At 55.2% G+C, this 11353-nt stretch overlaps 1 protein-coding gene across 3 annotated transcripts in view; it reads right to left on the reverse strand.

Annotated features, from left to right (window-relative positions):
* Nucleotides 1-8922, reverse strand: part of KCNH6 (potassium voltage-gated channel subfamily H member 6) — a 21842-nt gene extending 12920 nt beyond the window's left edge. For all 3 annotated transcript variants that reach the window (XM_012802988.1, XM_012802987.1, XM_003786210.2), the window contains exons 1-4: nucleotides 8706-8922; nucleotides 7725-7955; nucleotides 2159-2320; nucleotides 1853-2058 (exon numbers count right to left, since the gene is read on the reverse strand). In XM_012802988.1, the coding sequence (XP_012658442.1) occupies nucleotides 1853-2058; nucleotides 2159-2320; nucleotides 7725-7955; nucleotides 8706-8781 (675 nt within the window). In that variant the 5' untranslated portion in view covers nucleotides 8782-8922. The remainder of the gene's footprint in view (nucleotides 1-1852; nucleotides 2059-2158; nucleotides 2321-7724; nucleotides 7956-8705) is intronic.
* Between the last annotated feature and the right edge of the window lie 2431 nt (nucleotides 8923-11353).

Below are 11353 nucleotides of genomic sequence, written 5' to 3' on the forward strand. Positions count from 1 at the left end.
GGCGCCTTAGCCCGTTGAGCTATAGGCGCCGAGCCTAGCCTCTTTTTCAATTTTCTCCTTGTCCGCATACATACCCCAACCACATAGTTGTTCTCCACTGGACCACAAGTTCTGTGAGCCTCATCCCCGTACCCTGGCCAGACTGCTCAGCCCTGTGTGCCCAGGCCCTGCTGATCCAAAACAGCCTTTCCGCTCTTTCCCAGCCTGCTGGTGTTAGTGGGAGGGAGGCAGCAGGAATGGAGGGGTTCCAGGTCTACAGAGAGGAGTGTCCAGTTCCTCACCTCCTTGGGGCCCCCAGGCAGGGGAGCTATCTCTCCACCACACTGACTCTCAGGGTCTCTCAAATGCCTCTGAAGTCAGCATGAGGGCCCTTCTGTGGCAAAGACCACCCTGCCCAGTGTCTCCTGATATCCCCTTGGGATACAGGGGCATCACTCTCCTGCTGCAGGCCCTTCTTGGCTGGCCCAAGAAAACTTCCCTGGGTCCTCTTCCCTTCTTGGGGGGGCCCATGTGACATCTTCTTTCAGGCCCACACCACCATCCCCTCATCTTAGTGCCCACAGGTGGTGGGCCAGTGAAGCAGTGGGGGTTGGGGCAAGGGGCAAGATAGGAGCAGGTGGGTCAGGTGGGAGCAGGGCCCATAGCCCAGCCAGGCCTATCAGTCTACACGGATACACTCCAGTCTAACAGCCCCTGTCAAGGCGGCCACCACCAGTAACACTGGCCTGAGGGCCCTTAGGGAATCAGGGGTCTGGCCTCCCAGGGTTAGACTACTGGGCGACTCTGCCTGACCTCAGAGAGTCCAGCACTGCAGCCTGGCATTCCTCCTTCTCCAGGGTCCTTGCACTCAGTGAAGGACTGAGTGGTTTCTCCCACACCTAATTGGGGATTGTGCTTCACATGAAAGGGGGCATGGAAAAAGAGAGCCCCCACAAAAGGATAGCCCCAAGGAAGCTGGAAGCAGGCCCTTCCTATGCTGTGCCCTGGCCTAGCCCCTCTATGACTCAGAGCCCCTGTTCCATGTCAGATGGGTCCTCAGAGACCACTCAGCCCAGCTCCTTTTTGCAAATAAGAGCCCTGAGGTCCAGAAAGGGAAGGTGCTCCTTGCCCCAGGTCACAAGTGACTCAGTGCCAAGACCCTGTCACTGGAACCTCAAGCAGGAATCATTGCATCCTCCTCTGGAATGAGCAGGCCATCACACTCCAGGAGAAGGGACAGTGGGGTCAGCTAACAGAGGACCCAGGGAAGCTTGCTTGGGCTGGCCAAGGAGGGCCTGCAGCAGGAGGGAACATTCCAAGCCTAGTCCTCAGGAAGCAGATTAGAGAGAACTGGAGGTGCTGGCCCTGCCACATCTCTTCTTGACATACAGGAGGACCCCGCATGCTATGCATATCAGGTGGTGGTCATGTCAAAGGCAAGGAGCAGGAGCAGGGCCAGGGGAGCAGCTCTCTTCCTTCCTTCCTCTCACTGGGCTTCTGTTTGGGCCTACACATCTCTTCTCAGCCTCTTCTCCCATGTGACTGCCAGAGCCCAGGGCAGGCCCCCATGGAGGCCTGGGTGTCCACTCCCACCACATCCCTGTTTCTCCAGGCCTGGGAGGTGGCACTATTGCTCTCAGGCCACACTGACTTCAAACTCTCCTGGCTATAGGAGACTGGCTTGAAGGCCCTGGGCTTAGGGCAGCCTTTAAGTCTAAAGAATCAGACTCAAGCAAGACAGGAGGCCTGGGGCCTGGACCAGACACTAGAGAGCTGGCTAGGCCCGATGCCCCAGAGAAGCCTGGGCCCAGGGCCTGTGAGGGGACCCTGGAGGCCTAGCACAGCCCTGCCCACCTGTCCTGCAGGCCCGCACCTGAGTGACCTTCTCAGTGACGTTCTGTGTCCTCTCCACCACCTTGTGTGGCGCAATGATCTCGATCTCTGTGGTGGAGCCCGAGCGGTGCTTCTCCAGGTTGAACTCCACGAAGTTGAGCGTGAACTGTGGGATCTGGCTGACGGTCCTGTACTTGCCCCTGCCTGGGCCAGACCCCAGCCCACCTGGCCTGCCGTGAGAGCCTTCTGGAACCAGGGCCAGGGTCAGAGCAGCCAGGGCAGGGGACCAGCTGCTCCACCAGCTGACCCCACATGCCCCTCCCATCACCACCCACACCTGCCTCACCGGAGCCCAGGAAGCTCTGGGACAGCAGGCGCTGAGACAAGCTGCGGCTGCTGCTCTTGGCCAGAAGCTGGGCCAGGTCCTCAAAGTTGAGGATGAACATGATCACAGCCCCGTCCTCATTCTTCACCGGTACCACATCCACCAGGCAACGGAAGCTGGAGGCTGCAAACAGCATTGGTAGGGGTGAGGGTTGCAGGTGGAGCAGTGGCCTGGGGCCTGATGGCCTGACCATTCCAGAGGAAGATATAAAGAGCCCTGCTTGAGGGCTGAAGGGCTCCCCTCCTGCAGTGACCAAGCTATAGAGGCGGGCTGAGTGAAGGTCAAGTTAAGGGCAGCCACTAGGGCCTGGAAAGGGACCAGAACTACTGGGCAGAGGGTGGGTGAGACTGCCCAGCCGGTGCCCACCCACGGGGCAGAGGTGGGAGAGCGTTAAGCTGCTCATTAGGAGATGATACAGCATCAGGCCCAAGTCCATGCTCAGCACTCAGCTCAGGGCTTAACCTCGAGGTTTGCTTCTGCTGTAATTAAAGCTGAGCAGATGGGGGTGGATTAAGTGGGGAGGTGAGGCTGGACAGTCTACCCCATGTAGCTTGGGCTGACCCTGGGCTGAGCCCCCATTTCCCCTTCCCCCAAAGACACTTTGCTCCCCTGATGTTGACAGCGCCAGTAGCTCAGTGAGTAGAGCGCCGGCCACATACACTGAGGCCGGCAGGTTCAAACCCGGCCTAGGCCAGCTAAACAACAATAACAGAAAAAATAGCCAGGTGTTGTGGCGGGTGCCTATAGTCCCAGTTACTTGTGAGGCTGAAGCAAGAGAATCGTTTACGCCCAAGAGTTTGAGGTTGCTGTGAACTGTGACACCACAGCACTCTACTCAGGGTGACCAATTGAGACTGTCTCAAAAAAAAAAAAAAAAAAAAGAAAAGAAAGAAAAATAAAGAAACACACTAAGTGCTAGGTGCTGGGCCAATTGACACATCACACTTCTGGAAGTCCTTGGGGGCAGGCATAACCCCCTTGTTCTTCAGATGAGAGCCTGGGGTTCTGAGAAACTGACTTCCTGGGGCTGGGACATAGACTGGATCCTCAACATATAACACCTTGGAAAAGGGAAGGGGCTTGTCTGGGAGGAGGGCGCCAAGGCCAGGAACAGGCTCCTGCTCCCAGCCTGGGAGGAGTGCAGGGTTCCATGGAAGCTCAGCCCAGGAAGCAGGTAGAGCAGTGGCCTAGGGCAGAGAGGTAGGGAGATGGCCATGTGGGAGCAGAGACCCCTCTAGCCACCCTTTCTACCCTCCTGGGAAGCCCAGACCCAGCTTCGGGCCCACAGCCTCTGCCCCTCTCTCTGCTCCAGGGTTTCACCACAGCCACCCATTGATGAGTAGAACAACACCAGCTAAAATGCCATGTATCCCAGAGCCCCACTCCATGGGAGTCCTCTGCTCCTCAGCTCAAATTGCTGGCAGGTGGCAGGGGTCTCAAGTGACCATGCACATCAGAGGGCAAAGCTGCCCTTCCTGGGGGCAGGTTCAGGTCTGTCTTACCTGTCCCAGGGGCTGTGTAGTGACTAAATGCAAGTGTGTATGTGTGTGTAAATGTGCAGAACGAAGGCTGGCTGGCAGGAGTATTGCTTGCTACCTTGGGGACCTTTAGAATCACTCTTCACCAGATACCCAATCTAGTATTCATTTCTCTCAGCCCCTCCTCCCAGCCATCAGAGCTGGGGTGCAGCTGAGCCACCCATATCCTCCCTCTCACTTTTCTCCTATAGAGCAGGAATCTCCCGGATCAGATTCCTGGACTCCCAGGCACCACGCAACCATCTGCCAGCTGCTGTCTGGGCCCAGGAGAGACATCCACACCAGGGAAAGGCTACATGACTGGCCTGACACCCCCCACCCCCCAGGCTCACAGTGCTACAGGCCCTGAGTCCCAGGCCAGAGCCTGCGACTTTCATTAGTCTGGGACTTGGTGAGGCCTGGACAGGAACCTAGCCAGGAAACCTCCTTGGCTGGTGGCCTGGGACACTGCTCCCAAAGGCCAGACTATATCCTCTGGCACTGCAGAGATCTGGCCTGGCAGGGGGCAAGGAAAGGGCAGAGCTGGGTGGAGGGTGCAGCATGGGGCCTCCAGCCTGTCTGTGCTGCTGGGGGCTGCCAAGGTACAGTCTTAGAGTGGCTGTACCTAACAATACTATTTGATACTATTGGAAAATCAATGCAGTTGGAAAACTGAGGCTGGGAATGGACCAAGACCAGCCCATCAGGGCAATGAGGAAGGGGTGGGAGTTGGTTCATGGCACCCTGTACCTCACCCTCATGCTTGTTGCCTCTGGGGTAGGCAGACAGAAGACTGAGAATTAGGAAGAATCCAGAGCATTCTCTCTCCCCCCGCCCCAGGCTGTCCTTGCTTACCCATGGCTCAGAGCCTACAAGTAACTCTGTCTGGGTGACTGGAGGTGGGTGAGTGTTTTAAGTTGTATCCAGGAGTGGCAATGTCCCTGTGCCCTTGCTCAGTCCCTGGAAGAGGAGCCACAGTCTCTCTCTGTTTCTCCCTTCTAGGGCTCCTCCCAGCACCTGCTCTCTCACCAAAGGCGGCAGGCTTGCCTGCCCCAGGGACAACCCCCTCCTCTCTGTTCTTCTGTCCCCATTGAATGTGCTCCTTCCTTTGGTCTCTCTCATCACTCGCACCCTTGCCCCGCTCTGGCCCTCGCTCTGTCCTCTCAGCTTCCTTGTTGTCATTTATATTCACCCCATCCAGCATTGTGGCAACCTCTCAGGGAGGGGCTGGTGATACAGAAAGCTGCCCCTAAGTGGGTGGCTGCTCTATGCCACCTCTAGCTTGGTCCTCCTGGCATTCATGGGTAAGCATATGGAAAACACAGATTGGGGGATAATGGGGGCAGGCAGTGGCCCCATGCCCTGTCCTCTTCTTATCCAGAGCTGAGGACTAGAGAAGGCTCAGGCTTCTTCTAGTCTGGCTTGGGGATTAGGGCACTTTCCAGTTTGGGATCATCAGAGAAGGTGACCTGGCAAAGGCAGGCAAGGATAGGTCCTTTGGTAGGTGCCTCCTGGGGTCAGGCAGAGAAGCGGGTGGGGAGAATCTCTCTCTCTCTCCCCCTTCACACTCTCATTGGTTCTAGCCCTTCAACAATCCTTGCCCCCCTTATCAGTTAGGTTCTTACTTTTCCTAGTAAAGGCAGATAGAAGAGCTAGTTTCTCAGGGCTCTCTGTCCTCTGTCTCATGGGGTACTTTTGCCAAGTGTCCTGGCTTCCTTAAGACCAACTTTATGCAGATGCATTAAACATGGACCCTCCACTCCGACTTTGAGAATTTTCAATGGATTACCCCTTTAGATTAAAAGAGGATTATACATAAATCAGCTAGAAATCTATTCAGGACCCCTTCCCACCTCCCTGGAGTTGGGTGTTGGGGGAAGGGAAGGTATTGACCTAAAGAGGGAAGAAATAGCCATTAAGATGCCCCTTCAGAGAACTGTAAGATGTATATGAATGTGATTAAAAAAAGAAAAAAGGATCATGAGGTCAGAGTAAACCTTAAGGTGAACATAAATTACCTGAGTACTACATCTTTCCCTTAGGGTAATGTGGGCCAGGAAACTCTTTTCTGGATTTTAATCCAATTTCAGGAAGATTCAGGTGATAAAAAGACTTGGCCAATAGAATAGGGAAGGTCTGAGAGTGGGGTGGGGTAGCTGGGGATTTATGGTGTACCAGGTATGTAGGTAATTTCCCACTTTCACCAGGGCTTCTAAGACTAGTTTCCTAGTTCCCTTCTATGGATAGAGGACCTCAGCAGGGTTCTGAAGACCCAAGTCTTGATCTCAAGGTGCCAAGGACTGGCCTTGACTTCTGCCCTTTGCCTAGGAACCTGCAGAGTGCTGACAGGACCCCAAGAAACCCGATCTGATATCTTTAGTAGTCTAGGATCCAACCGTCTGGGGCCCGGAGAGAGCTCAGGAGTCAAGGAAAGGGACAGAAAGGACCTGCGATCCCCCTCATTTCTTGCAGCCTCATCCTGTTCCCCCAGGACCCTTCTCACTCCCCTGACTATCACCTCCTCCCTGCAATGATGTAAGGAGGTGAGGTCTCAGCTTTTAAAAATATTCTGACTTCATTAACCCTGTGAGTTCTGCCAACATAAGCCAGATTCTTCCTAGTGCCCTGATTGCCACTCCTGCAGGCTGCACTTCCTGCCTGCTACTCGCTTGTGTGGTAGCAGCAGGTATAGCTGGGGGACAGCCAGGACCTGCCCCAGAGGCCCATAAACACAGACAGGAAAGCAAGCACACACACATGCTCATGTTCACTCACACTCATGTGCTACACACACAGCAACCCCTGGAACCTGGATTCTCAGCACCCTTCAGTCTCAATTCAAAGCCTTTTATCTTCACTCAGGTGGCCTCCTGCCTGCCTTCCCTGGGGGCTTCCTTCCCCAAAAGTCCTATTTCCAAGCACAGAAAGGACCTGCTATCCCCCCTCATTTCCAAGCACAGACGCCATTGGGGTGCTTTCTCTCCTCTTGGGATTACTCAGAACAGACATCTGGAGGGAAGAGTTCAGACATTTAGGTTCCACACCCAGATTGGAACCTAAATCAGGTTCCCCCCTAGTAGTGGGATCTCACTCAAGTCCCTTCCACATCCATGATATAAAGGGATTTATTTAAGCCAGTGGTTCCTAAACTTGGCAGAACATCAGAACCACCAGGTAGTTTTTCCAAATACACCTGCTCGGCCTCATCTCACACTTTCTGAGTCAGCCTCTCTTCAGGGAAGGAATGTTTTGGAAAACCTGCCCCAGGTAATTCTGAGGCAGAACCTATTTGGGGGCCACTGATCCTTGAGATTGCCAAGGGACTTTCAAGCTCTGATCCTAGTTCCCACTCATCCCCCAGGTATAGTGTGGGGACCTTGTGGTCCTAAGGGAAGGATCACAAAGGGGTGCTGAACTCTGTCCTCAGCCCATGGCCTATGCTTCTGTTCTGCTTGCAGGAAGCTGGGGCTGCCAGTAACAGCCAGAACTCCATCTGGATGAGCCTCCTGGTTGGGGCAAACTCCAGACCTCACCTCTCCCAAAGAGCTGGGGCTAAATGAGCCAGGCCCACCCTCTTTTCCAGCCAGCAGCCTCCATGCCTTGCCTGGCCTTGAGGGAGTGACTCCTCCCCTAATCCCTAAGCAGACGGAGATGAGGGAAGGTTAATTTCCGTCCCAGCTGCCTGACAGCTGGGGCTGACAGTGACAGAGTGGAAGGCCAGGAGACCAGGGACATGGGGGAGGGATGGTGGAGTAGGAGGCTCTGCCCCACGCCAGGAGCAGTCAGTCAGTGGCTCAGCCTGGTCCCTAGGCCCAGAAAAGGACCTCAGAAGGGATCTCATCCAATGCCCATTGCTTTCCCCTACAGATGAGGAAACTGAGGGCCTTACAGGAAATAGGATTTGTTCAGACCCTTTGGTCCCTGGGTCAATGTCCTCCTGAGGCCACTCTGGCTGGGCAAGAGAGAGGGCCCAGCCCACCCTGCAGAACCTCTGGCTCAGTGTGCCTCACCATCCTTGCGGTAGTAGAGGATGTCCACCTTGCACTCTTCAGCCCCCAGCAGGGCCTGCGCCAGACGGGACACAGCACTGCTGGGGGTGTTGGGGCCCGTGAGGAAGTCACAGGTGCATGGTTGCTGCATCACCTCCACTCGGGAGTAGCCGAAAAGTTCACAGAAGCCGTCGTTGCAGTAAATGATGGCGCAGTTCTCCATCTGAGCATTGGCAATCAGGAACTTACGACCTGGGGTGGGAAGTAGGAGGTGAAAAGATCACAGCAGCCAGGACGGGTAGCAGGGAGGGAAAGATGATAGGGACTCTTGGTGGCAGCAAGGGAGATTTAGATGTGACCACAGGGCAGTGACCAGATGAGGGAGGGGGAGGTCAGGTCCAGGGAGGGTGGGAAGAGCAAGGAGGTTGGTGTCATTACTACTCCTTGCAGTAACAAGGGGGTGTCCAGAGAAGTCGGGGGGAGGTAGGCCTAGGGATTGTGGAAAGAGGAGGGCAGGATGGGTCCGAGGTGGGAAGAAGGCTCCAGGCCTCCTGGGTACAGGAAAAAAGGAAAGAGAACCAGGACAAGGGAGCAGGGATGTGACTAGATGGGGGTCAGGTCTGGGGAGAGCTCCTGGAAAGACCAGAATCAGGAGGTGAAAAGACTCAAGGAAACCTCAAGAAGAAGGGGAATAAGAGGTGGGCCGTGGAGCAGGGGCTGGACGGGATGGTCAGGGCTTGGGGCATATGGGGCACAAAGAAACAGCTTTGTGGGTTGCGGAGAGGGACTGCAGTTTGCCTCTCCAGTCCCGGGAGAGAAGACAGCATTTGAGGTATTTGGGTCCCGCTGGAGGGAAGGTGTTCCCGACATGAAAGGAAGGATTTTGCATTCAGCATCAGGCACCCACCACCTTGCCCCATTATAAGTTAGTAAAGGGACTTGGTCCCTTCTTTCACCGAACCAGGACTCCAGATCGTCCCCCCACCCAAAACACACACTCACTCTGGCCCTCGAATTTGCGAATGATGGTGTCCAGGTAAGTGTTTTGGGGAGCGACGTGGCCCCTGCGAACCGGCATCTTGAGCCAAGGCCCCTGCCCCGAGCCACAAGCGCACAGGCTCCCTGCGTCTCCGCTCGTCCTGGGGCTCAGCGGCGTCCGGCTCCGCGTGGGCACCGCCCCCGGGGGCCGCTTCCGCGCCCCGCCCGCCCGCCTGCGTCTGCCCTCGGGGACCGCAGCTGGTCCCGCCTCCTGCCCTCTCAGCCAGCCCGGGAGCTGTCCGCGCTGCGGTGCTGAAAGATGCCGAGCTCCGGCGACAGGCGGGGTCCGCCGGGCGGGGCAACTTCTCCGGGACACACAGGGCCGGCGGGGCGGGGCCTTGAGTCCTAGGAGGCGGGGCGGGAGGGGGTCCAGGGCCTGGAATAGGGAAGGCCTTCTCTGAGGAGCTTCTGCTTATGTCCCAGTGACCAGGGGTCTCAGCACTTCTTGGTGCTAACTCCCTCTCGGTGCGGAAGGGACGTCTCCCCTCCCAATGCAGGGATGTCTCCCAGGCAGGGGAGAGGGCGGCGGGAGTTGTTAGGGGCCTCAGGTGGTCTTTTGCTGAAGGCTCTCTTCTGGGTCTGAACGCTGCCCCTGACCCTAGGCCTCTTGCCTGCCCTTAATGATTGCCTTCCAGCTGAAACCAAATGCACATTCAGATCACCTGGTGGCAAGCCCAGCCAGGGCTTGGAGCTGGGAGGATGGGGTGGGATACACATGAAGCACAAGAAATACGGAATAAGGTGACTTTTTGAGAGGCCAGAGAGCTCTTAGCATACAGGCTCAGCTTGGAAGAACAGATTTAAAACCACCTATTAGCAAATGACCACTGATAAAAGTGTCTGAGTACTGACTGAAAATGAACACACTAGAAGAAGCAGATGGAAGTGGGGTGAGGTTTATTAAAAGAGGCTTCTTGGAGAGAAGGAGGAGAAGGGGGCCACTGTTCACTGAGTATCTCAGCTGACTTGGAGTTTTGCAAAGAGCTCAGTGACCAATTTTGAGCCAGGCATTGGGGGGCAAGCACTCAAATGGGGCATGCACCATAGGCAAAGGCTGAGTGTGGTGTCAGTGCACAAGGACTGAGCTTGGGGGGGGTGAGAGACGTAAGTTTGGAGAAAAGGTGTAATTGATAAAGACCCTCAGATGTCATTTTGAACATCTAAATTTAATTGATGAAAAACTAAATTCTCAAGCAGTTAGACATGAAGGAAATATTCTGGCAAAATAAACTTTATAATAGCGGGTGGGGCAGGGAGGACGGACAAGGAGGCTCAGTGAGGTTTTTGCTGGAGTCCTGGTGAGAGGCTTGGAGTCCTAGGCTGGGTGTGCCCTTGCCACGCAGAGCCACAATTCCTGGTAGGGTCCTCGTTGGCCACTGTGGCTGGGGAATGGATGGGCTGCAAGTGTGGCCTCCTGGGAGGGCGGAGGTTTCGTGGCTGCTCCTGTGTGTGAGGGGGCAGGCTGGCTGTGGAGGAAAGGTGGAGCTGTTCCACATGGGCTCAGTACATGGTGTGCTGAGCTCTGAGAAGGGACTTGGGCAGTGAGACACACTCATTCACTCCCTTACTCATTTCCCAAGTCTGCATTGTGTGCTATGGGCTGTGCTGACCACAGGTGCCACATAGGAGCACACTCCTCATGTGTGTCCTATAGAGCTATAGCTAGTAATGGTGGGAAAATAAGGATATCATAGCATAGAAAAGTAAGTGTGATAGTTACACCAAGAGAGGGTGATGTACAGCTTGGGGCTACATCAATAATTGCTTGGTTTAGCCAGAACTCAGGAGACTTCTAGAAGCCCAGGCAGCAGTATGGTAACATGCAAAGCTCAGTCTGGTACCTTTGTCTCCAGAACTGCTGGCTTCTGGGCTCAGATTCTCAATCTAGAGAGAGCTAGTCCCCTCTTTTAGCTACTCTCCCACCAGCTCCAATGCAGCCTTAGTGCCTCTTCTCTGTGCTTACTGACTGTAATGCCACTTCCCCTCAAGTCTCCCCTGTCATCTGATAGGCACTGACTCCCAGGCTCCCCTGTGGCTTGGAAGGTAGGTACCTGAGACTGAGGGAGAAGGCCAGTGGCAGATCCTCCCTGACAGCCACAGGGGACCCTCTCCAGTTTTACTTGCTCTATGAGACTCTTATGTCTTCCACAGAAAAAGGTTCCCCTGGGACCTCAATCCAGACTCAGCAAGTCACCAGATATTGAGTATGGCATCCTGGGCAGGCAGACTCAAGCTGGAGAGAAAGGGCTAGGAGGGGTAGGGGCAAAGGTTTTCCCCTTCTTTCCCCAGGCTTATTCCTAGAGCACTAATTTTCCAAATATTCTCCTACAGTGCTGTCCCTCCCATCATCCCCACCCCATCCCACCCACCAGAGCCTGTGAAGGTGCTGTTTGCACTATGCTCACTCCCCAGGGCAACAGGCCAGGCAGCAGGTGTATGTGTTGAACAAGGCCATCTCCGGAGCAGAGTGGCTGGAGATGAGCTTTGTTTAAATATTAAAGAAGTCAATCATTAATCAAGGCTGGCTCAGTGCCCAGTTACCCACTGTCTCCATTTGGGAGGGCCTGGGCCGGGGCAGAGAGAGCCATGGGGCAGTTTGTGGGGTTACTTTA

This window comes from Otolemur garnettii, unplaced genomic scaffold (assembly GCF_000181295.1).
Source record: "Otolemur garnettii isolate 467f Iridium unplaced genomic scaffold, OtoGar3 scaffold00018, whole genome shotgun sequence".
NCBI lineage: Eukaryota > Metazoa > Chordata > Mammalia > Primates > Galagidae > Otolemur > Otolemur garnettii.